We start from the raw sequence: 25,372 nt of genomic DNA, 5'->3' as shown, positions 1-25,372 counted from the left end.
CTGAATATGCTAGAAGTGTTAAGAAGGCTGGGAGGGGATCTTACCGATGCTTGTAACTACCTGAAAGGCAGGTGTCAAGTGGATGGGGCCAAGCTGTTTTTGGTAGTGTTCAGCAGCAGGACAAGGAGCAATGGGCACAAACAGGAGTACCACAAGCAGTTCTATCTGAGCATGAGAAAGAACAACTTCATTTTGGGGATGGCAGAACTTTACAGATGGACTCATCTTTCCAAAAAAATATTACCAGATGAAAAGGCTTGAGAGTCTGTCCCACCAAATCCATGGCTGCCATTGAATAAGTATGCCTGATTTTTTTGAAAAGTGTAGTTATTACCATAGTGCACTGTGGAGGACAAATTATAATGCTGGCCAGCAGTTGCCTTCTTCCTTTTCCAGTCTGTTCAGCTTGTTCAGTCTCCACACTGGAGACTATCTGGAGCTGTTGTAGGAATTGGTTCCATACCTTCCATTTATGCTAAGCTGTAGGCAATTACTATCCCTGTAGTGAAATGCCTAGGGAAACCTTGTGCTCATCCAGTCTCCTGACAAGCCTGGTGGTCATGATATCAAAGTGTAGATTGTTATATATTAGTCTTATTTCTTCAAAGGAATTGAGGCAGGATGGAAGAGAAAACTGCTTCTGATAGTTCATCTTGTTAGTTTTGTAGTAGTGCAAGCTGCTATGGGCCTAGAAGAAACAGATGTTGGTGGAGAGTTTTCATTCAAAAACAAATCTTGAAGATTAATTTTATTTATTTAAAGTATTAAATCTTAAAGATAGAAAAGTGAATGCTTAGGAAAGACTTCGGTAATGACTCAGTTTACTTTATATCACTTCCATTACTCAAGAAGAGAAAGCTGCCTCCTAGCCTTAGATTCTTCTCTATTTAATGAAGACAACATGATGACATGTCTGGTGACATGTAGTGTCAAAATGGAGGTTGGAAAGAAGTGAGTTGGGTGCTGCCAGAGGCAAAATGGTTTGCAACCTAAGAATGGGGAGCAGTCCTGTATTATGTAGCTTCTACCAAAAATCTGGGAACGTAGTGAAAAACGTCATTTTTTGATCATCGGAGGATGGTGAACCTTTTCTGTTTAAAGACAAGTGTGTACCCTGTAATGGAAGGTAAGGTTAATCTAGAAATTAAGAAGGATTTTGCCCAAGGAGGTTGTGGAGTCTCCTTCTATGAAGATGCTGAAGACCTGTCTGGACACCTATCTGTGTGACCTATTGTAGGGTACCTGCTTTAGCAGGGGAGTTGGACTCAAAGATCTGTTGAGGTCCCTTCCAACCACTGTGATTCTGTGATACCATCTAAGCTGATATTGCCAAAAACAGTATTGCAGTAAGGGAGGCATACTGTACAGCTACCCAACAGTGTTCTTCAATGGTTTACAACCTTGGGATTTTCTGAGCTGGAGGGCAACATGTTTAATTATTTTTTTTCTTTCATTGCTTTGTTTGCATCTACGTAAATTGTGATATTTCGAGTAAAATAATACGCTTTGACATCTTATTTGTTAGACAAGGAAACCATTCAAAACTGCACAGTAGACATCTTCAAAACTGTAAAGCTGAAGCAAAGCGTGGAAGAATTTTTCAGTATTGCCTTCCAGTTATTGGTGCTAATAAAATATATTACAATAGCAAATAGCATAATGAACTAATGAGATATTAAAAAACCATTCAGTTACATTTTATGTAGAAAATGGTGGAGGGTGTCTGGAAGGAATGCAACCCAAAAATTGGCTTGGGTCACTCTCCTCTTGCAGTTCACTAAAACACAGATAATAGGGGAAATGGAGTGGATGCTGGTATTCTCAGGTGAGAAAAATTATTTTAGGATTAGTTAAGTTAGAAAGATTGGGCGCTTAAGAAATATTAAGCAGGCTAAAGCAATTAGATTGTGATAGTAAATGATGTTAATTAGCTCTCCATAAAAGAGTTCCATAACTGTGAAAGCCAAGTTCCCACCTGAAGCAGAGACTTTGTACCTACCAAAATAGCACAAAGCTTCCATTAGTGTATGACAATTGTCACTTGAGTAAAATGGTAAGTGAACATCTATACTTTACAAGGCTGCTTATTATCATCATCACTTTTCTCTCCCTGAGATGACATCTAGTATGGAGAGAGGGAATCCTGCTGAAGGCCTAGGTCAAGCTGCAGGAATTATGCACTGCTCTGCAGAAAAGAACTGTACTTTCTGCTTTTATTGACAACTTGAAGCAAAAGGTTCTGCCTTTGCAGACAGCACGGTAATGTTTTTGACGTAAGACTGAAAACAATCCTGTGACGGGCAGCCACATGAACAGCAACTGATATGCAATATTTTGTGTCCCTGAGATTGTTCTAACTAAAAGAGCTAAAAACTTGTCATGGTTTTGTGATTTTTGCTATCGACATTCCATATTGTAACATCATGCAAAGCTCAGGGAATTAAAGAGTTAATGTTCCAGTTCCATGGACTGATGACTTTCCTGGATGCCTGGTTCTCAGAAGAGAAGAACTGCGTACCCCAGAGGACTTTGTGTTCGGAGGGGAAGATAAGATCCGCAAGTCACAGGGCTCTTTCGCTGCCTGGCAGTGTGTGGGTGTGCTCCCCAGCCACTTTGCCTTCAATTCAGAGTAAGGCTCTGCAAACGCTTTAAAGGAAACAGGGGACCTTCAAGCCTTATGTTTGTCAAGATTGTATGTACTGTGATGGTGTAAAATGGTAAATGCTAATCTGAAGATTACTGACTTCTGTAGAAGGCATAACATTGGACTAATCAGACCTTGGATTTGATCCAGCATCCATCCCTGTCTTCTTGTGGTTTTCCGTAAGGATCTATTATGAAAATAAACTCTTCTCTCCACATGGAGAAGTGATAGTTGGGAGTTTTCAAGGAGTTATTTTCTGTTGTCAAGTGCAGCTAACATGCCTCTTGACTACTGTTTGGAAAGATGGTGAGAGGTTTTAGCAGACCACTGATCATCCATCCTCTGTTTGTTCTACTAGTTTCACTGTGTGGAAATAAAGTACTTCATTTTGAGGCTTTCTCAGTTCCAGCGAAGTGCTCTACTAGAGAGTTTAAGATTGTTTAAGATGCAAGTTTTTGGTAGCAGAGCATCTGCAGGGATCACCTCTGTGAGAAGTGGCTGCCCCATTCTGGGAACAACCAGCTCTAGTTGGTTCCAAAATAGTCCCACAGCAAGACAGTTTGTTTCCAAATACCTGAACCTGTAAATAATGTTTAAATGAACTGGCGGGAAATTAATTTATCTTAGCCAAGTCTGGTTTGCCCACAGCAGTAATTGATAAGTGATGTCCTTGTTTTAATCTGGACCTGGGAACTTTCTCTCTCCTGCTCTTTCTGTTCCCTCACTCCACCCTGCTCTCCTGCTGGGAGAGGAGCAAGTAGCTAGTTGGGAGTTTGGTTGCTACCTGGGGCCAGCACACCACAAATACCAGAAGCTTTAACACTACCTAGAGTTTAATTTTACTTGCTAGCAAGTATAGGGCCATGAGTGAGTGAACGCATGCTAGCCACGTCTGCATTGTTAGTGTTGGTAAGCATGCTTTCTGTCCAGGCAATGATATGGAAACTGCATTTGGAGCTGCAGGTGGGGAAAAGTTTTATGATTCTGAAATTAGCCTGAAACAAAACATACTGTCTTTACCTGAAACGATAACAGAGCAAGCAGTTGGAAATTTCACTTGGCTAAGGTAGGATGGAAGCTTTACCCTCAGCTCCTTAAGAGGTCCATTCCTTGCTTGTCATAGAGTAGGCAGTGATAACATAGTGAGCCACGCTGCTGGTGTGCTTGTGGATGTAACTTTGGTAAGTGTGTTTAGATACACTTCCCTACTCTGTGCAAAATGTTGATTTATATGCAGAGGAGCTTTGTGTGGGGAATGTGGTACAAAACAATATGCACAGAAGTTGATTATTTGTTCTGTATTCTTGGTTTACCTTCAAGAACAGTATTTTTTCATTTTGTTTTGTAAGCATTCTTTCAATATATTTTTTTCTGATCAAAATAAAACATCATGAACTGTTGACCATTTTTCTGTGGGCAACCTGCGGGTGAGCATCTATCTATTTAATGTATGCAGATACAGTAAGACATTTGAGGTTGTTTTTTTTTTTTTTTTTGTGACACAGTAGGTAAGGAAAAGACATTCACTCCACCTCTTGGATGACTGCATTTGTTCAATTTCATGTGATGTGTTAATGTTATAAAAAAGTGAATCACTCTACATTGTGTGTGTTGATTTCTTTTAATGATTCTGCAACAAATCACTTAAAGATTGATTGTAACCAGTTTGGCCATTTTGGTCTTGTCTCTTTATTCAGTGGTTTGGTGAATTCATGGCATAACCGTTAGAAAAGAGGGAATTCTAGAGTACTTCAGTATTTGATTACTTTCACTGGTGAAAGAAAAGAAAAAAAAGTTGGAACATTGCCATGTTTTTTTGCTTTACAACAACGTTTAGGATTTTATAATCCATCCTTAGCCCAGGGAGATTGGCCACAGTATGGAAAAATTCAAACTTAATGTCTTGAGAATGGGAGATAGTTGGATGCTGATGTTATTCAGTTGAGCATGTACAGTTTTTATGATCCAGTAGCAGTTTGACTTTGCATACTGGATTAACAAATACTAATGCTTTCTTCATAACTTGTAAACTAATTCAAGATGTACGTAGGGTAAATAAAAGTCATTTAGGGACTCCCACTTAAACAGATCAACTTAAATTTGAGTCCTCACTCTTTTACGTAATAAAAATTGCTGTTGTTCTTCATAACATTAGATGTTACAGATTTTCTCCTAAATCCTGTTGTGTTAAACTATTTTGTCTTAGGAAGTATGTCCCTGTAAAGTCAGTTCTTGTGTGATTAAAAAGTTTAAATTAGTCTTCTGCAAATTGAGTTTAATGGTCTTTATGGTTGTCTTTGTTCTTATAGAACTTGAACCTAAGATGAAAAAGGTGAAACATAGGGGAAAAATGTTGAAATTATTCAGAAGAGGATAATAAAAGATATATGTATGCATACTTGTAATTTAAAATTGTCACCAATCAGCACTTCATCATTCATCAACATGGGAAGGTAGGGAAAGAAATCAATGCAGGTGCTACCCGTTCTGTCATTTCACATCAGCTTAGCAAAGGGGACTTATTAGAGAATTACTCAAAATTATTTTATGTGATTTTCCAAATCACATAATTGCTCTTTATCATACTGTATTAACTATTTAATGTCCTTTATTGTTCTGTATGATGAGCATCATCAACATCTGTTTGAAATTCTCTTTCTTGTTCAAGAAAAACAGTCATTTTCTAATGTATTCTCAAAATAAAAGGGTTGCATCCTGATGATAAAAACAACTGTAGTGGAGCTTTTCAAAAGTGTTCTGAATGTAATCAGCACAGAAATCTGAGATAATCAGTCAAGCCAAAATTTTTTTTACAATGTTTTATCCGAGAAATTTCAACATGTATGATTAAGTTACATATGTGGATAGAGAAAGGACTAGGGGAAACAAAGCTATTTAATTACGGAAAGATTGATTCCTAACAAGAATTATTTCTGCCAGACAACAACTGCATTTTGAATATTGAGGTAGTAGTCTAACTATTGCTACAGCTTGGTGATGGCTTGAATCATCTCAGGTCTTCTGGCAAATTTGTGAAATGAGGAGGCTAAGCATGTGTGCCTGAATGAAGTTTTTTCCAAATAATGCTACAAGTTTCATCTATATGCTTTAAAAGAGCAAATTTCCAAATTACCTTCAAGGAGGGAAGCTTTGTGTTGTGTCAGTGCTGGCCAATGTAGAAAGAACATGCCAAACCATCTAAAATTATCTAAAATAAACACCAGGAGAGAGCCTGATCATCTTGTCTTTCTAGAAGATATTTTGTCTCCATGTGTTTGATCTCTCCTGTTGTCACTACTAATTAGAAACCAACAAACAAAAAAGTGGTATTTGGACTAGTTTCATGTAACTGTAACACATATTTCATATATTTCATTCATACAAAGATGTATACTATCACTCTTGCACATATTTCTGAGTAACTTTTTAAAGGTGAAAGAGGTCCTACGAAAACGATTTACTGCTATCATCACAAATAATGTTTCCCATGCAATGAAGAAGTTGGAAGGCTCCTGCTTGACACATTTCCCCCAGATTTCAATGGAAAAGAGGTGGGGAGGTGAACTCTATTGGTTGCGAACTGCACACTTACTCCTGTGTGGTTTTCAAGCCCACTTTACCTTCCTGCATTCGTAACAGCAGCTAGACTACATCTAAAAGGTCTGTAGGTGGACAAACTGAAGTTCTGTGATTCTTTTTCTATTACTTGTGTCACTCTGTAATCCCTACATCTTCTACAGAACAGTCCCCCCCCTACACACACACACACACAAAAAGTGTCTGCACGTGTTGATGAGGGAAAAATAGATTGTAAAATAGCACTGCAGGTGGAAGCTGCTGCTAAGTTAGGGCAGAATTGTTCCCTGACATTTCTAATGGAAAGAACTAACCCCTAGATTATTTATTTATGTGCAGCTGCTACAGAATCATTGCACTTTTGTCAATCATTGAATTATTTGATTGTGCCACATCTGCCTTTCTCTTACTTTATTTTCATCCTTAAGGGACCATTTGTTATCATTGCTGTAATTGTGAAAATATTTGAGAAAATCTTTACTGAGATCAATAGCCAGACACCTTGTTTTTCTGTTTTGTAGGTAGTGTCACCACAATCTCTCCTCCAAGGAGAGTGTACACTGTGAGTCCTCCTCCTGAGGGCTACGTTGCAGCTATTCCAGATACTGATAACACTACAGTTTCTGAAAACTCCCAGGGTAGTGCTGACTCTACAGGTAAGTTTGTCTGCTTGTTGCTGTGATTAATTTTTCTGAAACATTCTCGCAAGCCTTACCAAGTAGATTTAAATTGTAACAATTAAGTATTTAAAGTGTTGCTGCCAGTGGGTGTCACTGTTTTGCAGTATAAGCAAAATGAGATGGGTTCATTCTTCTAGATTCATTTCCTTTGTTAGCTTGCAGACCAGATTCAGCATTTGGTTATAGCCTTACAGTGCTGTAGACCTTATTGAAATTGGGAAGTCTTCAGCACCTCCCATTTGAGTACCACATGTATATTATGCCCACTTACATCATGTTGTTCTTAGATGTAACGTTAGATACAGCTCTACTGGTAAGTCTTACTGCTGAAGTTGTGTGGAGTTGGGCAGAGGTTTAACATTCTTTCAGAGTGACCTCTCTCAATTACAGCAGAAATTCACCTGATTGATTGTGATGGAAATAGATACCATTCCATAGATTTTGAGAGGCTTTCTGATGAGAAACTGTGACCAGGTCACTTTAGAACTTGTCTGCTACAAGAGAAGCAGGGCATGATCTCTAGAGTGGTTTCTGAGTGAGCTTTGTTAAGAAACATGGCAATCCCAGTGAAGTTGCTAGAATTAAATTGATATCATCTGTCTTAGAAGTAAGTGCTAATCTTAGATAAAACAAATCAATTTAGGTTTTTTTTGTTTTTTTTTTTTTTTTTTTCAATTACTGTGTTCCTATGGATATTTTTTTTCTAAATTGTCTATTACTGTCATTTGCTACTATATTATTAACAGCAATCTACAGCAAAGGAAATATCCAGGTGAGCCTCCTGAAATAAAACATTTAATAAGTGGTATTTATTGAACTACTGTTTGTTTCAGCCTAGCAACTCTCTAAATTTAAGGAAAACCTGTGATTCAACTTAGAAATATAGAAAGACAACAGTGCCTTGCCTTTTGAAAACAGTACCTAAAGGGGTGAATTTTCAGCTTGAAATGCAGGTCTGTACCCTATTCTGAGCTCCATTCATGACATAACCTGTGGTTAGCGTCCTGGTTCTAACATGTAGGTATGCATCTCACCTTTGGTGGGGAAACATTCCATGAAGAAGCTATGATACATACCTGAATCAGAATATGAGTAGAATTACCAAAATACTGTGGTGGCATTTCAGTAATGTACTTTCTCACTGTGAAATTAAGAGATCTTTTTATTGGAGTGGGGAAGAAATGCCTTTATCAAAGTAAAATAGTAGTACGTCTTGTTGCTACTGAAATTAAGAGATTCGAATGCCCAACTGTATCTTCTGCATTTCCATTTGTTAGATGGGATCCACATTCAATCCCGAGTCTGTTCCTAAACTAACTGACTCACATTTGAATTACATTGTTCTCTTTGGACAGCATTTTGGGTTTCTGTCCTATAGCACTTCAGATTTAAACTGCGGTTTATTCTCATATAGAAGCAGTTTCTCTTCTCTGTACTTCATTATGTTTTCTTACTCTTGGATGTGGTCTTCTTTCAGTCATCAGAAAGACATTCCCCTTCTTTATTTTGCAGATGATAAGTTAAGTCTCACAGTACCTTGCAGGTAAATAGCCCTATCACATTAACTTTTAGGCAGGGACTTAGGCTACTTCTAAATAAAAGCTGATAGCAGAGCTCTCTCAGTGCACTGGCTGCTGTGCATCCTTACTGAGGTGTTGGTACAGAACTTTGTGGTAGAGTTACTCAGCTACAATTTAAAATCTACACATAGATGAATACATGGTGATGCATATTGTACGTTGATATACTGCATAGCAGTAGAACAGACTAGAATTTAGGATTGCATAAATCGTGCCTTCTAAGGGTCGCATAAGTATTCATCTAAGTTTTACAATGGGTAGATTATTGAGCAATGATGTCACTTGTTTTACATTTCATCTTTTTTTTCCCTCTCTTACTTCAGGGAAAAAAAAAAAAAAAAAAAAAAAAAAAAAGCAAGAACAAAACTTTCCAACTATGATAGCAGAGAGTAGTGTCCTGGTGTTGCTTAGTGACAGTATCAACTGTTTGATGGTGATCTCTTACATCTGATCCCAGTCTCAGTGCTCAGTAAGAGTAGATTTTCAGCTTTAGCCACTGTGTTACAGTTAGCAAATGCATCTGGAGTTTTGAGAGGCTTTTATTTTTTGACTGGTTTGCTATTTGACTTTACACGTTATCACAGAATTAAAAAAAAAAATTACATTTGAAGTAATGTGTGGAGCCATTTGCTCTTCGCAAGATAAGATCGGCTGTATTCTTACCAGGCAAGGAAATCTCCATGTAGATAAATTTTCTTACCACCCTTTTTACATTTGCATTTGTTTCACTGTCCTTTTATGTGTGCTAGATCTTGCTGCAGCTGAAGGCTCTTGTTGGTTCCATCTAAAGATGACTTTAGGCATCAGTGCTAATTTTGCAAGGCTGTGGGGGGCGTGGTTAATTTTACATTAATCTAAGCATATATACAAAATTGGGGTGAAGACTGTAATTTCAGGCAATGCTCATAAAGCATGAAAAGAACAATTTCAGCAGTCATACCGTGGATTATTTCATTTTCTGATTTGAGTGTAAAACGTAACAGACAAAAAATACATAAAAATGTGATGAGACATGCATAGGAAAGCAAAAAAAAAAAAAAAAAAAAAAAAAGTATGTTGTTTAAACTCTTCTGTATGTCTGTAGGGATGAAAGCTCAGAGATCTTGCCACTTAAGCACTTACGACTTTAAGTTGCACCAGTGTAAGTTTAGGTTGGATATCAGGAAACACTTCTTTACAGAAAGGGTTGTTAAGCACTGGAATAGGCTCCACAGGGAGCTGGTTGAGTCACCATCCCTGAATGTGTTTAAAATTCATTTGGATGTGTTGCTCAGGGATATGATTTAGCAGAAGGTTGTTAATTAGGGTAGTATGGTTAGGCTGTGGTTGGACTTGATGATCTTTAAGGTCTTTTCCAACCTGAGTGATTCTATGATTTTGTGATTCTATGATTCTAAGCAATGTTGCCTTTCTCAAAGATGTTGTGTCATCATTAAGTGTGCCATTTAATTCCTGAATTTTCTATGAAATAATTTTAGAGAAGTAAAACAAAGAAATAATCAGACATGCATTTATTGAGACTAGAAATGTAGTTGAGCAAATGTCTAGGGATGAACTCTGAGGTCAAAATCTGTGTGGCTTTCAAATATACAACAAAACCCCTCAGATAGCTAAGTGGATTAGTTAAAATCTGACAATGATAAATGGCAAGAGTACATCTTCAGTTTATGTTCATTCAACTCAGATAAGGTTAAAGCTCTGAGAGGCTGTGCTTTTTTTTTTTTTTTTTTTTAAAATTTAATTTGTTCAAGTCCACATCCATTTACTACAGATTTCATGCTGCATCTAGCACCCTGATAGCCATTTTTAGCTTTCACACCCAGACAAAAGGGAAATAAATTCTGCTGAAATTCTAATAAACAGAAAATGACTTTGTTGTTTATTGAGCCTATCTCATTAAAATAATCCAACTGTATTTTGAGATTAAAATTCTTCAGTTGCAGATTTTAGTGGACAAGGCAGAGTGGGCACAAAATAGAACACGCGGGTCTGTCTGAACATGAGGAAGCATTTAAGTACAGTGTGAATGATGGAACCCCAGCATAGGCTGCCCAAAGGTAGGGTAGTTTGGAGATTTCCAGAAGCTGCCTGGATGTGGCCCTGGGCACCCGTGTCTGGGTGTCCCTGCTGGAGCAGGGGTTGGACCAGACGGACCCAGAGGTCCCAACCTCTGCCATTCTGTCATTCTGTGAACTTAATTACATGTCAGCACAGATTTCTTACATAACTTTTCCCATAAATTAAGAAAACCAAATATGTGTCTATCTAAATTAATATAATAAGATTATCAGGAGGAATAGATGCATCATGGCGGATACTTGACTGCATTACATTCATCTGTGAAGAAAGGAAATATTCAGTCACTAGAATATGAATTTAGATATTACCCTTTTTAAAAAGTTATTTGAAAGTCGAAGTTAATTACAGTCGTACATAAACTTCTTGTTAGCAAATACAAACATATCAAACATATTTGATTCTTCTTTTTATCTAAACTTGTAGGTTATGGTTGGTCTTGTCATAATTAAATGAACCTTGTCAAGAAGTACTAAAAAAGTAGATCTACAGGATTTCAGTGTGACATTTTCTCCATCTATGTCTGTAAGCTGCTTTTAACATTTCAAATACTTTTCCAAATATTTTTCCCTCTTGTGTCAAATAGGTAAGGGTATGGTTAACTTGTAGTATATGCATAAATGACTTAGTGAAGTTAAATAAAGTTGCTCTTTTGGGTTTGTTTATGTTAGCAGGTGGTAATTAATCTTTAGTAATGAGAAGGAAAATCTAAAACTCTTTTGTCTTCCAATAAAATAATGAAAGTTAAATTTATCCTTGTTCTTAGAGCAATAAATTACACCTAAGCTTTTTTAGGATCTTCCTTGATTTGAATGTTTTGGCAGAATTGAGTCACTATAATGGTGTGGTCAGATCAATGTTTTGTTGAAGGAATTGAATGGAATATTGAAGAGAAGAAATAAAAAGAGATTTATTTTTAATATAATTGCTGTGGCACATATTAATGTATTGCTAACTCTCTTCTAGCTATAGATTTTATACTTTTGATGAAGGCATAAAAATGTGTGATGTCAAGCTATAGATGAGTATCAAAGTCAGTATCTGCGTAGGTTGAAACTCTCTAATTTTGATCTCTGATTCAATTCATTTGTTTTTATTATTTGTTTGCTGAGAAATATTTCTTTAGGAGTAGTTCCTTAGCAGATACACTATCACTTATCGAAAGATGTTCTCAATAAAAGGAGAATTCAGGAAAGTTTAATTGCGTGTTCATTAACTTAATATAAAGAAATGACTTTGTTTTGTTTTGTTTATTTTATAAGATTTAGCTCTTGCTAGTTATTTGAAGACAGGTAAAAGGCTATATTTTTAATTACAATTAAATGCTAAAAACGTAGCTGTACTCCGTCTGAAAGACAATTGATTTCTCCAGCAACATTTCATGTTTAATAGTACAAGCAAATATATTAAGATATAACATACAAAATAATTTTATTATGCACAAGTTAGACTGGAATGTTATTTCTTCACAAAATGCTTTAATATTAAATTCATACCTTTATGCAATTCCCAAAGAGCTATTTGATGTTTCTTAGATTAATAGCAGAGCAAATACTTGACCCAGGGACTTTGGAAAATAGACTGCACATGTAACAGTCTATGTTAAAGTGGGGGCACCTGGAAGAATAGAAAACTAAAAGAGAAATGTACTGTAAGGTAATTTCTTATTTCATAATCCTTTTTCTTGTCAAATCTCACTTATTTTTCCATCATAATCTTGATCCGCAGTGCATTAATTGTCTGATGGTGTCCTGCTGTTACTATGTTTTAATAACCTACCAGTTTGTCTGAAGTCTTCTACACAGAGAGAAGAAGCAAGACCTATCTGTACATTGTCCTACCCGTTAGGGGAGTAGGACAAACTTGACTATGAGTTAATGCTTTAGCTAGGAGGAAGAGAGTCCAGTTTATATACTTTATTCCCATGCTGTAAAGAAATCAAGTTAGAGAAATGGAAGTAAGCAAACTATTTTCCTCTACATTTTGAGAACTGACAAGTCAGAAATAATATGAAAGGTACTTGTCTGGGAAATAACTTCACCTACTTAAATTTGTTTGTTGGCCCAAGGCAGTGCAGTTGCATGTGAGAGATGCAAACGAGTCAGTTGTTAATGAACGTGACATCTGGACTTTTGATTTTTGTTATTTATTTCTGTTTAGTTCTGTTACTAAAAAGAACTGCTGCTGCAGTAAGAGGTTCAAGGTGAGGGAATGGACTTAGAGATCTCTCTCTCAAGTCAGTTTAGTTACTGAACAGAGATGCAAAATGCATCCCAGGAAATTACTAGCCGTGTCCATGAGAGATATTTAAAATAAAATTAAAAAAAAAAAAAAAGACAATTTTAATATGGTGTTGTTCTGCTTTTCTTCCTTTGAGTTAAGAACCTTTATTAAACAATATTTTCTTCCCACAAAAAGTGCAATAATGTCCTCATCCATCAATCTTTTTTAATTTGATATAACAGATTCACTGATGGTGTGTTGCTCTAAAATACTTACTTTAGTCCTCAAGTCACTTCTGTAGCTCTTTCCTGTATCTCCTTTTTTTTCACTGCATCCTCTTTTGAAATATGACCTCACTGCTGCTTGTACTATTTGCAGTTTCAACAAGGCCATGTGTTGAAGTGCAAGAGTCTTTGTATTTCTACCCACAACTGTCTCTTTTCTATGGCTTGAAATTGCTCCAACTTTTTTTTCCCACAGTATTACCCCAGGAGCTCAGATCATTTGATGCATTGATCTCCTGGAAAATGTTTCCTGATAAAGCAGCTGTATTTGACTTTGGTTAAAGTGTGTGTGTTAGCATTTGTTTTTTAAGGACCACGTTACCAAGTAGGGCTTTTGTAAGATTTGCTTATTCTCATTGTTTTGTTTGTTTGTTGCAACACTAATTTTAGTATTAATCACTGATGAAAATGCCAGTTTTCCTGCCAGTCCCCTTAGACCCTTGCTTAGAATACAATTTTTACATTGACAGCTATGTTTTTTAAGCAGTCTCAAACTATATTTCAATGCTATGAATTCACAGGCAAGGAAAGAGGATTCAAAGCTGTGAATATTTGTATTTTTCATATATATTAGTAACTTATGTCTTACAGTTGTCATTCTAGGTGCCTTAACATTCTGACTTGTTCCAGCATCCAAGTTTCAATACTCCAGTTACAGCAGATTTCCCAAAGTTATGTCATTGCAGAAACTAATATTGGATCAAAGTTTTTGCTTGCTTTTTTTTTTTTTAATTTAATTGAAGGAAGTAACAGTAGAAGATATAAGAGATTTATATTAAAAATCCCTGCAATTCTAAACGATGATCAATCAATGAATGCTTACACTTATCTCAGTGGTGTTAAAATATATATTGTCTTTGTTGTAGATCTCAAGTAACAGTAATCAACAGTGACTGCAACTGATCTTAAATGAGAGATTTCAGTTCAGAAAAGAACTTAACTACAAAAAAAGTCATTTCCATTGAAGTTTAAGGAATTTAAGCATATTAACAGTTGCTCTTCTGAGTATCTGTAAGTGGAAGCTGTGGAGATCTGGATTTGAGGGTATTGCATTTACAAACAAAAATTAATTAAGTCCCTTCCATCCAGATTTCTTCCATTAGATAATAAATCGAGCAACAAAGGGGTGCTTACAGATGAAATATATATATATATTCTAATTTAGAACCTCATTATATCCAAATAACATTAGTAACTGAAATGCTAAAATGCAACTCTTAATTTAGTGTTATAATCAGTGTTTTGCAGCACATCAACCAAATCATATTTCAAATCACAGTATTAACACATTAGTATTATTTATAAGCATATATCTCTATTTTTTCACAATTTGCTGGAAGAGTTTCCTGTTCCCCCATTCAGCTTCTCCTAAAACTGTTTTGCTGTAATGTTTGTTTTTCTCTCTTCCTAGTTTATGTGGGTCTTTCTCCTTCTAGAAAGGAAAGATAAAGGGTTTGCACTTTGTAAACTTGCTGTAGAAGTTTTGTTACATTGAAAAATTGCTTTTCAATACATCAAGAAGAAATAGTGATTTTGTTTCTGTACTTCTAGTAAGCAAGTAACTTTAAAAATGATAATAATAATAATAATAATAATAATAATATTTGATGTTCTAATTCCCCTAATTTATTTTGGATGTTCTAGTTCCGATTCTCTACCAGTTTGGTTGTCACTGTTTACACTGTTGCAGTGTGTTAATGCATGATGCAATTATTCATGATAGAGTTCTGTATGTTCACACTGTCCTTACAGAAATGAATGCTTGGCTCCTGTCTGTAAATGCTGCCTTTTCCTGAGCTGCTGACTGCTCCAAGCAGTTGTCAGCCTTGGAAAGAAGCTTGTTGCAGCTATGACATCTCTGTTAGGGTTGTTAATATAAGCCTTTCCATAATGTTCTTGATGTTCATAGATAAATCAATAACTTAATAGAGGAGTTGTCTATGAGGTTAAGCAACTTCTTTCTCTGCAGCCAATTTTGTCTGCAGATTAACTGTTATTGACGTTTTGGAGCTAGTTACAGCTACAAACAAGTAAAGATGTTGGATGGGTATATCTGAACAATTCTGTACTTCAGATGTTTTCCCTCTTAAAAGTCCTCTTTTCTGACCTTACAATTGATAGATGCAATGATATTCCTAATAGGTAAAATTACCTCAGATTTCTTTCTGAAATTAGTAAGATCAAGGTTGCATTTTTTAGAATTAAGATGCCTTATTTAATCACTTGTTGTCTCTGTCTTATTTAAAAATAAAAATAAAAATAAAAATCTGGATCCAGTGGTGCTCATATTTGCAGTCTTACACTGCTACCAGAAGAATTGAGCAAATTCTCAGCTACAAAGCCCTGTTTTTCAACATAGTCACCACCATTTCCTATGCCTTTTCACCAGTGATGAACAAGAGCCTGCATGCAGTGCTTGTGAAAATCTACAGCATCCGCAGTGATCCACTGCAGCTGTTGTCACTTCTAAAACGCACCACCCACAGCCTCACTGTGCTCTCAATCCACTGTTTGGTCTCCAGAAGTGTTCAGCAAGCATCAATGAATGTCAGTGGGTGCAATTTTTTCCACACTGAGGAATTCATTGACATACCTTTCCATTGTACACTGTTCCATGGCAGACACCATTTTGTCAGTCTACCCCTCTGCTGCCATCTGTTGCAGGGCAAGAACTCATAATTGTTCCCATCAGTAAGTGGGAAGGTTCAGCCTCTACTGCCATACCACCTACATGTGCGTCTGACATCATGGGCCAGGACATGCTGCAAAAGCTAGCTGATTTGTGTGACTGGTTGGGGAGGTGGGGGGATGTAATTCTTTTAGTGCACTACATGTGATGCAGATTATATATGTGTTTGAGGTAGGTGTAGTTTGGGCAGTCTCTTTTATAGAACATCCCCAGACTACCAGTATCTTGCAGTAGTATTACAAGCACCAAACAAGTTGTGTCCTGAAGGTGAGCATTAAATTCATCAAGACATTCACTTCTGCCTACGGACAATCTTTAAAAACAGGATTGGCCTATCATTCTAAACTCTTAAGTATGAATCATGAAGTTAAGGTTTATATATAACGAACAAACCACTCATTTCTAACTTTCACTGCCTGTAACTATTTACATCTTCTAAATGCCAATATATCCACAAGCATATGGGTTTATTACAGGACTCATGTGTTATGGCATAGATACAAGTTGTTTAATGCTTCTGAAGTCTTCAGTAGTTCATGGAATCACAGAATCATAGAATGGCCTGGGTTGAAAAGGACCATAATGATCATCTCGTTTCAACCCAGCTGCTGTGAGCAAGGTTGCCAACCGCTAGACCAGACTGCCCAGAGCCACATCCAGCATCTTCCAGTTCTTCCTGTGTGATAGTTTGCAATATTAAGATACTGTTAGATACCCCATGAAAAATAAATCCACTCTGGAAAGCATCTTTAGAAGTATTAATAGAGAAGAATTCTGCCCCGGAGTTTTAGTCCATATTGTATGATAGGAAAGGTGGTAAATGCTGAAAATGTGTTAAGGAATAACAGAGATTATACTAATGTCATGTACAGGTAATGGCTGTGTGTTATTTAGGAAAAATCTTTGATTTGTATTTCTAAAATTGTAAGAAAATATATACATATATACAAAAGCTGTAACTCATTTAATTAATTTTATGCATACTTTTGTGAAAGCATTACGTACCTGGATGACAAAAGCGTACCTTTGAAATGAGAGAGACCTCCTTCCTGTGTGTTTCTGTAGTGCTTAGGCTGTGCTCCCCTATTCTTAGTGTATGCCTTTGTGTTTCAACAAAGAAAACACTTGATGGAACCCAAAAGGAAAATGTGTGCAGAAACAGGAAAAGAACCAATAACCAAGTGCATTTTGCTGAGACATTTTTACTCTGCTCCTTTTACTCTGCTCTTCTACCTTTCCTTTCTGTGGTACACTTGCCCTTCATTCCTTTGTTTCTCATTCCATCTTCCATGATACAGTCAGCATTGTAAACTGAATCTTCAGTTTACATATCTGTAATTTGATTGGAGTAGGTTCAGCTAATCAGGTGGCAATAAATGAAGGCGGAAGAGAAAATTAGGGCTCTTATCTTTGTGGAAATTTTTTCTTGCTTTTCTTTTTTGGTGTGGTGGGGCACAATTATAGTGATTTCAAACATTTTTTATAAGCATCCCCTCCTCTGATGAATCAGCATCACAGAATCAAGAGGTACTGTGGTCTTTTCTATCCTGAATGCATTTAACTTCCAATACCACTTCTTGCCCCCACCCACTCAGTCCCTTTTCCCCTCTCAAGTGGAGTACACTCCCCTTTTTCCCTCCTTGCAGCTGTGTTGCAGCCTTTCTGTTGTCATAGTGACAGCAGGCAACTGATAAGAAGGAAGAAGAACTAGTGAACAAGCAGCCAATGACACAACCTTCTTAGATCCAAGCAAAAAATCAAACAGCAAATGCTGTTGTAATTGCTGCCTCACTCAAGCAGACCCCCAGCAGTTTGGAAATTCAGTGCCGCTTGACTGCTTTCAGCTCCTGATTTCGTAATGAACACAATCAAGACCTAAGCTTTTGTACTTAAATTGTTGTGGTGCAGCTGGATAAAGTCAATAGGGTACTGAATTAAGTGGAAAGACAAGTCAGTAAATTTACTGCTTTGTCTCTGCATCTCTGGCTGTTTAAGCGCTTCATTGTTCTCTATCTGAGTTCATCATCTGCAAAAGCAAGAGATAAAATTGTTTTGCAGATATTGGAGAGGTTTCTGTCACTGTTAATATACATGGCATTTTCATATTGACTGCTGATGTGTCTTGATGTGACTCTGACTTATCCTCTCACTATTAATGCTTGTGTTGCTTTTTCTGTTTAATATGACTTGTAGCATTTTAAATTCTCACATTTTAAGTATAGGTGCAAAAGGAAAGCAGTTTGGATGCAGATTTTCTATTATTCTATATTGCCATGCTGTTTAAATACTCTAGACACTGTAAAAGCAGATTTACAATCAGTATGGCTGAGTGGATAAGGAAAATGAAGATAGCAAGAAAAACAATGCATGCATAGTTGTAACCATGTCTCTTCTAATATATAGCAGTTTTTTGTGTGTTTTACATAACGTACAGAACATGCTGCTGATCCAGTCCTTGTGGAAGTGCTGCTGCCTCATACTGGAAGCCAGAATCAAGCCTACCCAATGGTTTCATTTTATCACTATTCTGTTATAGCAGCTGTTGTAATTTATGACAGTTTGTAGGCTTACAGCCTTGCATTGATAGAGTTTTCAGCAGAGTGTCTCCATTCAGCTTCCACTTGGGAAATTTCTTGATCTGATATCCTTTGCCTTTGGTTATTTCTCTCTACAAAAGATACGGGTTTCAGTCTTTTTAAAGTACCAAAAAGCCCCTTGTGCAACTGTACCCTTGTCAAGGAACCTTTGAAAATTGCCCTTCATCCATCTCCCTTTCCCAGTACATTTGTTAAATAATTTTGTTTGCTAGTTTCATGCTATCTTCCTTCTATTTGAGCTCTGCAAATGGAAATAGGATCATAATTGGAGTATGCTCTGTAACAGCCTTCTGTGGAAATGTAGTAGACTAATGGAAAGGAAGTCCCTTACTTCATTGTAGAATCTCAATTGCTCGGTATTGTAGGATATGCATTATGTGTGGCATGTATCAGTCTTGCTCACCCTCTTCCTAGGGATCTGTGGAGAGCTGAAAAAGTAGAAGTAATATTGATACAGCAAAAGACAGGAATATCAGCACACAAAATTTATTGCTGTAATCTAGCCAAAGTGCATTACAAGCAATCTGAGTGCATTCTTGAGATACTCAGTTGATTTGAGCAGTATGAACTAGCTGACCAAAACTACTGCAATTTTTCTTATTGCTACCAAAATTGTGTCCTCATTTGTTGCATCTACATACCACTAGTTTCATTTCCAGGACACAGATACTCAGTGCAGTGTTCCACTTTGGTTCTGATTGCAGTATTGTACTGCCACAAGATCCACTAAGACCTGTGTACTGAATAAATTGGAATTGGCAAAATTTGTTGGTACCAATAATGATTTTATACCACATGACACTTTTCATCCTGCCCCACACACTCACTGGTAGGATTCCACAGGGCTCCATTTTAGGCTCCGTTTTCTTCAAAATTTTCATAAAATGGATTCAAATGCACAATAAAAAGAGGGAGTGAATACTGTAGTAGCTTGTGCATCTCGATTGAACACCTCAGTTGAACTGCAGCATTTTTACTGAGAAGAACCTAATGTCCATCCTTCCTCTTCTGCAAGAGAAGAGAATGAATAGATTGATTCTGTTTTCAAGTAATCTTTACTTGGTACATAGTTGAACACAGTGTAGGAGTGAAATATGAATTTGTGCTTCTTACAGCTCCTTAAGAAATGGCAGTACTAGCTATAGGCTTATTTGTAAAAGCTAAAGTAATAAAGCAGTGATACAGCTCTTCTGTTTTTATCTCAGGATCCGGGTTTAATCTTGTCCTTCATTTTGTCCAGCTTTTCTCCTTCCAAAAAAGTCATGTTTTATTGCCATCTCCTTCATAGCATTTGCTAATAGAAATCTCAGATTTATCTCCACTAATAAGTCACTTTCTGTTGTGCTTCTCTGTTGTGCTTTTTATGTTTACTTTTGGCTCTTTTTTAACACCTTTTCTGTTATCCTATTCAGGTTTTCTCCTCTTCAGTGTTTCTTCAGCTTTGCTAGCTCATGATTGTTTTAAAGCATATAGATGCAGTCCTAAAATGCTGCTCAGCCGAACTTTGGTACCATAATCTTGAATACACCTTTGATAGGTTGAGTGTTTTAACGCTAAGAATTATTAAATTTTTATTTTCTTCTTTCCTGAAAGAACAGTACACCAAGGAAGAATGACAGATGATCAAATACAACGGACAGTATTTTCTTGCCTTTGTGTGTGTATATATATATGTGTGTGTATATCAGTTTTTCTAATTTCAGGCAGATTACAGGATATTTCACCTGTATGGAATTTAGATGTGTGTTTAAATCATCTCCAAAAATACATTCTCCATGGAGAAAATCTGAAACATAGTTTTCTTTGACATGCATCCGGAAACTGTAATTATATGCAGCACCCACTAATAATCAGAAATGTGTGCATGTGAAACTAAATATTACACTTCAAGAGTTTAGCTCAAAACCATATATACAGCTTTGAGAACTTCAAGAAAAGCTTTACAGATGCTGTAATTGTTGCATGTATGTAGAGAAATATGTAAGTAAAGATGCAAAGGTCAAGTTAATTGACTCAACTCTATTTGTCACAATGCTTTTCCTTTTCACTCTGTCTCAGGTGTTTTTGCTTTGTTAAGAATGCAAGCTTGGTTAAATATGTATGTATTGAAGTGACATGTCTCTAGAGATTATATTACAACTTCATTGCATATTATGTATCTGCGAGTTCCAGTTTTTCTATAATTTTTTTTATGCTTCCCTCTTTTATACCTTCTCTTTTAATGACAGTAATTCCAAATACTTCCTTATGGTTCAATCCTTATCTTCAAAGCCAAATAAATTGAAGGCTCTGCATTATTTTGAGCTATGTGAAATTATTTTCTGGTGAATTTCTCCCAGGTTTTTTGTCACAGTACTTACTAGTACAGTGGAAACTCTCTCTGCTGCATATAAGGTAATGGCAGAAAAAGTGAACTTTGTGTAATGCCCTGGTTAGCATATCTCAGAAGATATCTCATATCTTCAGTGAAAGAGTGAGTAGTAAAAATTAGGGCTGCAGTCTCCCCTTATCTTCTCTCACACAGAAAAGTAGCCAAAGCCATGAGCAAAACCCTCCTGTCTCCGTCAGGTGCCCCTCATTCCCAGTCCTGCCTTCACAGAGCTCATCAGTACAGTGGCCCCAATCTGCAGAGAGCCCCAAACCAATGGTGCAGTTTGCTGGTCATGCCACTGCCGTGAGATTTTTCCTGAATTCTTTAGTACTTCAGGATGAAATGAGTCCAGGAAGAAAGCGAGATCTGACTACCAAAGTTAATCTGCTGATTCTTTGAGAGCACAGAAACCTGTAGTGGGTTGTCTCTTTTCTAACTTAACTGAAGATAGATTTTATGAAGAGTTAGGTATGTGATTTCAAATGGGATATTACAGTGGAACCTTAAGAAACTTGATTTAGCTACTGAGGTGTTCTGCTGACTTGTAATCCTAATGCAGATTTATTTTGCTTTATTTTTTTTAATAAGTTACTTTTTACTTTTTTTTTTTTTTAGTTCCTGTCCAGTTTTCTATTGCTGTTCATCAGTTTATTATAAAATTACTTGGTTTTTCCTTATGTTTCACAGAATTGTAGGGACTGGAAGGGACCTCCAGAGGTCATCGAATCCATAAACATTATTAAGATCCCCTCTGAGTCTTCTTTTCTCAAGGCTGAACAGACCCATTTCGCTCAGCCTTTCCTCATAGGAGAGTTGCTCCAGGCCCTTTATCATCTGTGTGGCCCTCTGCTGGACTCCTTCCAGGAGATCCCTGTCATTTTTGTGCCAGGAAGCCCAGAACTGGACACAGTACTCCAGGTGAGACTTGACCAGGGCAGAGTAGAGGGGGAGGATCACCTCCCTTGACCTGCTGGGTTCATTTTCCAACTTGCTAAGCTGTCCTTTGGAAAGAATTGAAAGTGAACTGAGTTGTGCATAAAAACATGTATCTTTAGGACCTTTATAGAACATAACTCATTCACTTAAAAAAAAAAGGAGTATACAGCCATTTAGACATTTCATGCCAAAAATAAAACAAATGCAGAGAAAACAGTTTCCTGTTACATAGCCAACAGAGTAACAGTAGCAGAGTGTTAAAGAGGTTTTTTTTGGTACAGATAGGAACAGTAGCAACCATGTAAGATATAAAATTATTCCAGAAGCGCACAAATCATTTAAAATTCATGATACCAAGTTAGTCAGCCAGCATTGTCTAATCAGCTGTAAAAAATATGTGTGTTCTGAAGGTTTGAAGGAAAAGGCCAAATGAAGCTGTACTCTGACCCCAGGAAAACATTTGCATTTACAATGAGATTTTTTTTTCTGCCAGATTTGCACTTCTTAATTAAAGTTCAGGAAGCTGTTACTACTTCAACAAACTAAGAAAGTGACCTCAAACCTGTTTTCCTCTCATCCAAATCCAGCACCTTCAATTTAACAGACTTAGTGTGAGGTATGCAAAGATTGTAACTGTGGCCTATGAGTAGGCTCCTTTTTGTTCTGTACAGGTAAAACGAAGAAAGAATTTTTACACTGTATCATGTTTAAAACAAATTCTTTTGGGAGCATATCATGGGCTTCTGAATATAGAATACTCTGAAAATAGTGCCTCCTATTTATTTCTGTGGAAACTACATCAGATACAAAAAAGCACAATAATATTATTTGATGCAGCAAATTCTCAGCAACAAAACCACTGTTTTTCAACATAGTCACCATCACTAGCTCTGAATTTTCACTGGTGCTGAGCAACAGCCTGCATGCTGCACTCATAAAAACCTGCACCAGTGGAGGTCTCCCACTGTCAGTGTTGCCTCTGCTGAAACCACCACCATCTTGCTGTGTTCACATCCACTGTTCGGTCTCCAGAAATACTCAGCAAGTGTTGATGAATGTCAGTAAATGCTGTTTTTTCTCCATGGAGGAACTCAATTCCATACCTTTGCTTTCCCCACTCTTCCATGGGTGCTACACTTCACAGGCCATTGTGTCAGACTGCCCCTCTGCTGCCATCTGTCACGTGGCAACAAAATGTAACAGAATATTGGTGAGAAGGTTCAACGTTTGCTGCCATAACACCAATATTTGTCTCTGGTGTCGTAAGCCAACATAATAAAATAGGAGACATTACTTTGGGAGCAGCACTCATACAGTTCTTTAGTGTCAGAAAGCTTTCTATGATGTAGCACTTGAGAAAAATCAATTATGACCTGGCTACCCTAAGTATTGGAGGAAATAATTACTGCATCTTTAGCAAAAAACGTCTGCCATGCTGTCCAGTTTCATCAGGGCCAAAGCATCGTTCAGTTACACCTCAGTTTGCCTGTCTCAGATGGAGGCAACTGGTTTAAAATTAAGCCAGGGAAATGTGTTTTCTTTTGAAACTTTGTCCTCCCTAAGTCCAAAAAGACTTTGATGCAAATTGCATAAGGGAGAAACGTAAAAAGGAAGAATCGTTAAGGCCTAGAACTGGATTTATTCCCCTTTCTTAACTGCTGCTGGGCGTTCTATTTAGGGAGAACCTCCTTCTTGAAAGTCAGTGTACACTGAAGTTAAGTGCTTGTGTTAGAATGAATTCTCTTCAAAATGCTTTCATTCTTTCTGTGAGGCAATGGCTTTTTATGCCAACGAGAGAATTTGCCTTCCTCTCAATGGCATTATTAGTAGCATACATCAGCCAGTTCTCTAAAGCGTGTGAGATAGACAGTAACACTCATTTAAGTATATGCACAGGTGTATTGAAGGGAAAGAAAAATGAAGCATGTCTGTGTTATATTTAGTGTGGGACTTAACACTGTTAATACCTCAAGTTCTATGAAATGGAAAAGAAAAAAATAATTTTCAGTTTGTAAAGGTACCAGGTAAGTAAAAGCAAAAAAGCAAAAGCACCGTCATGAGTCTGATTCAGGGTGCAATGTATGATGGAAGATGTAATGCAAGTAGATGATATTTCAAGATTTGTATGAAGTGTAGTGTCATATTTAGACAAATGAACATCATTGTTTCACAGATCATGTCATGTAACTGAAAAACAGCAAGTCTCTCATTTTCAAGGAAAGATACTGTCCTTCAATGAGATACTGAGCAGTTCCTGTTTTTCACCAAACTAACTGGGAAGTAAAAAGAACATGACATGTTACTAAGCTGAACAGATAGGTCACTGTGCTCACATTGCTATTCTATGTTCTTCACTTATAGGTAGCAACGTAAGGAATTCTAGAAGAGATAGACTGAGCGATCCATGTTATCCCAGTAACAATTTGCACGGCAATCTAGAAGCATAGAGCAGAAGTACAGAGGGATCAGTTCCTAGGAAACAACAGTATGTGTTGTCTTGTTGAGAAAATGTGTCAAAATTATTCCAGTCCTTTCCCAAATGTCTGTTTGTGTAGAGGATGGTATTGTTGCTTATCTGTTGTTTTTGTTGTTGTTGCTTTTCTTTGCCATTTGTTAGGGATAATCACAGTTTAGTATCTTGTTTCATTCTTTGAAACACTTCAGTTGCCCAGTAGAGAAGGCAGGACAGAGTCCTTAGTTGATGAGGAGACATTTGCTGAAAGAGATACATTTTGTAGAAGAGATATATTTACATATTGTTTGGTTTTGTTCTGCCTTATTTTGAGCTTTCACTCCTAGAAAGTCCCCTATCCTATTGTCTGTTCATGAGCAAGCTAACTTTCCTATAAAAAAGCTGTTTCAGCGTTTTAAGAATGCTCGTTGTTGAAAAAAGATCTGCCTAGTCTACCCTCACAGCTCTGGCCAGGTGTGAACCCCAGTGCAGCACAGCTTGCAACAAAGAACTGCACACATCACTGGAAAGACTGTGGCACCAGATTCCCAACTATTACAGATTGGCAGTTGAATGGTTTACGTTACTTTCCAGGATCTTTCCTATAGTATTTCTCATTTTTACAGCATACTTCTTTGCATATTTATGTGTATGATTAGCTCACGATTGGACACTTGGTCATTACGAAATTACTTACGTTGTTTTCAGTAGCTCTTTAAAAGAAAGCTGCTTTACTGTGTGACTGATAAAAATAAGGCGAACCTGGACCCTGATTCATCCCTGTTTTTACAAAACTGCTTACACACACTGACATTTAATTAGAATCCCAAAATCACCAAGGTTGGAAAAGGCCTCCAGGATCATCTAGTCCAACTATCAATTAAATTTAATTAAAATCAGAGTTAAGATCCCAGGACAAATGGAGTAAGGAAATCATGCAAAATAAAACACTTGGAAGATTTGCATTCTGCCAGACTTTCTATTTCCAATGTATTCTGAATTATGATTCACTGAGAGAACCGTGTGATAAATTGTAGCTGTGGCAACTGTCACATGTGATGTTGAATGTGATTGGTTATTGCATATGATGTAAAAAATTAAGAAACGTTGTAAAATATTACAGTAATTGAATTGAGTACTTATCACATCAAAATATTTTATTACTTTGATTATGAAGTTGATAAATTGAGATTGGATTTTATTGCTAAGTGTCTTAATTTTGCTATTTCAGCATCTGCGTACTGTTACATTGCAGCTTAGGTCT

The 25,372-nt window shown here is 36.9% G+C and overlaps 1 protein-coding gene across 7 annotated transcripts in view; it reads left to right on the top strand.

Moving 5' to 3' along the window:
- ERICH1 (glutamate rich 1) overlaps nt 1–25,372 on the top strand; it is a 163,734-nt gene that overhangs the window by 27,448 nt on the left and 110,914 nt on the right. For all 7 annotated transcript variants that reach the window (XR_007375339.1, XR_007375342.1, XR_007375341.1 and 4 more), the window contains exon 3: nt 6,742–6,876. Coding sequence is in view for 2 of the 7 variants with exons in the window: in XM_048936909.1 (XP_048792866.1) it covers nt 6,742–6,876 (135 nt within the window). In the remaining 5 variants the exon portion in view is untranslated. The remainder of the gene's footprint in view (nt 1–6,741; nt 6,877–25,372) is intronic.

This window comes from Lagopus muta, chromosome 2, assembly GCF_023343835.1.
Source record: "Lagopus muta isolate bLagMut1 chromosome 2, bLagMut1 primary, whole genome shotgun sequence".
NCBI classification, from domain to species: domain Eukaryota; kingdom Metazoa; phylum Chordata; class Aves; order Galliformes; family Phasianidae; genus Lagopus; species Lagopus muta.
This window is presented reverse-complemented; position numbering and strand designations above follow the sequence as displayed.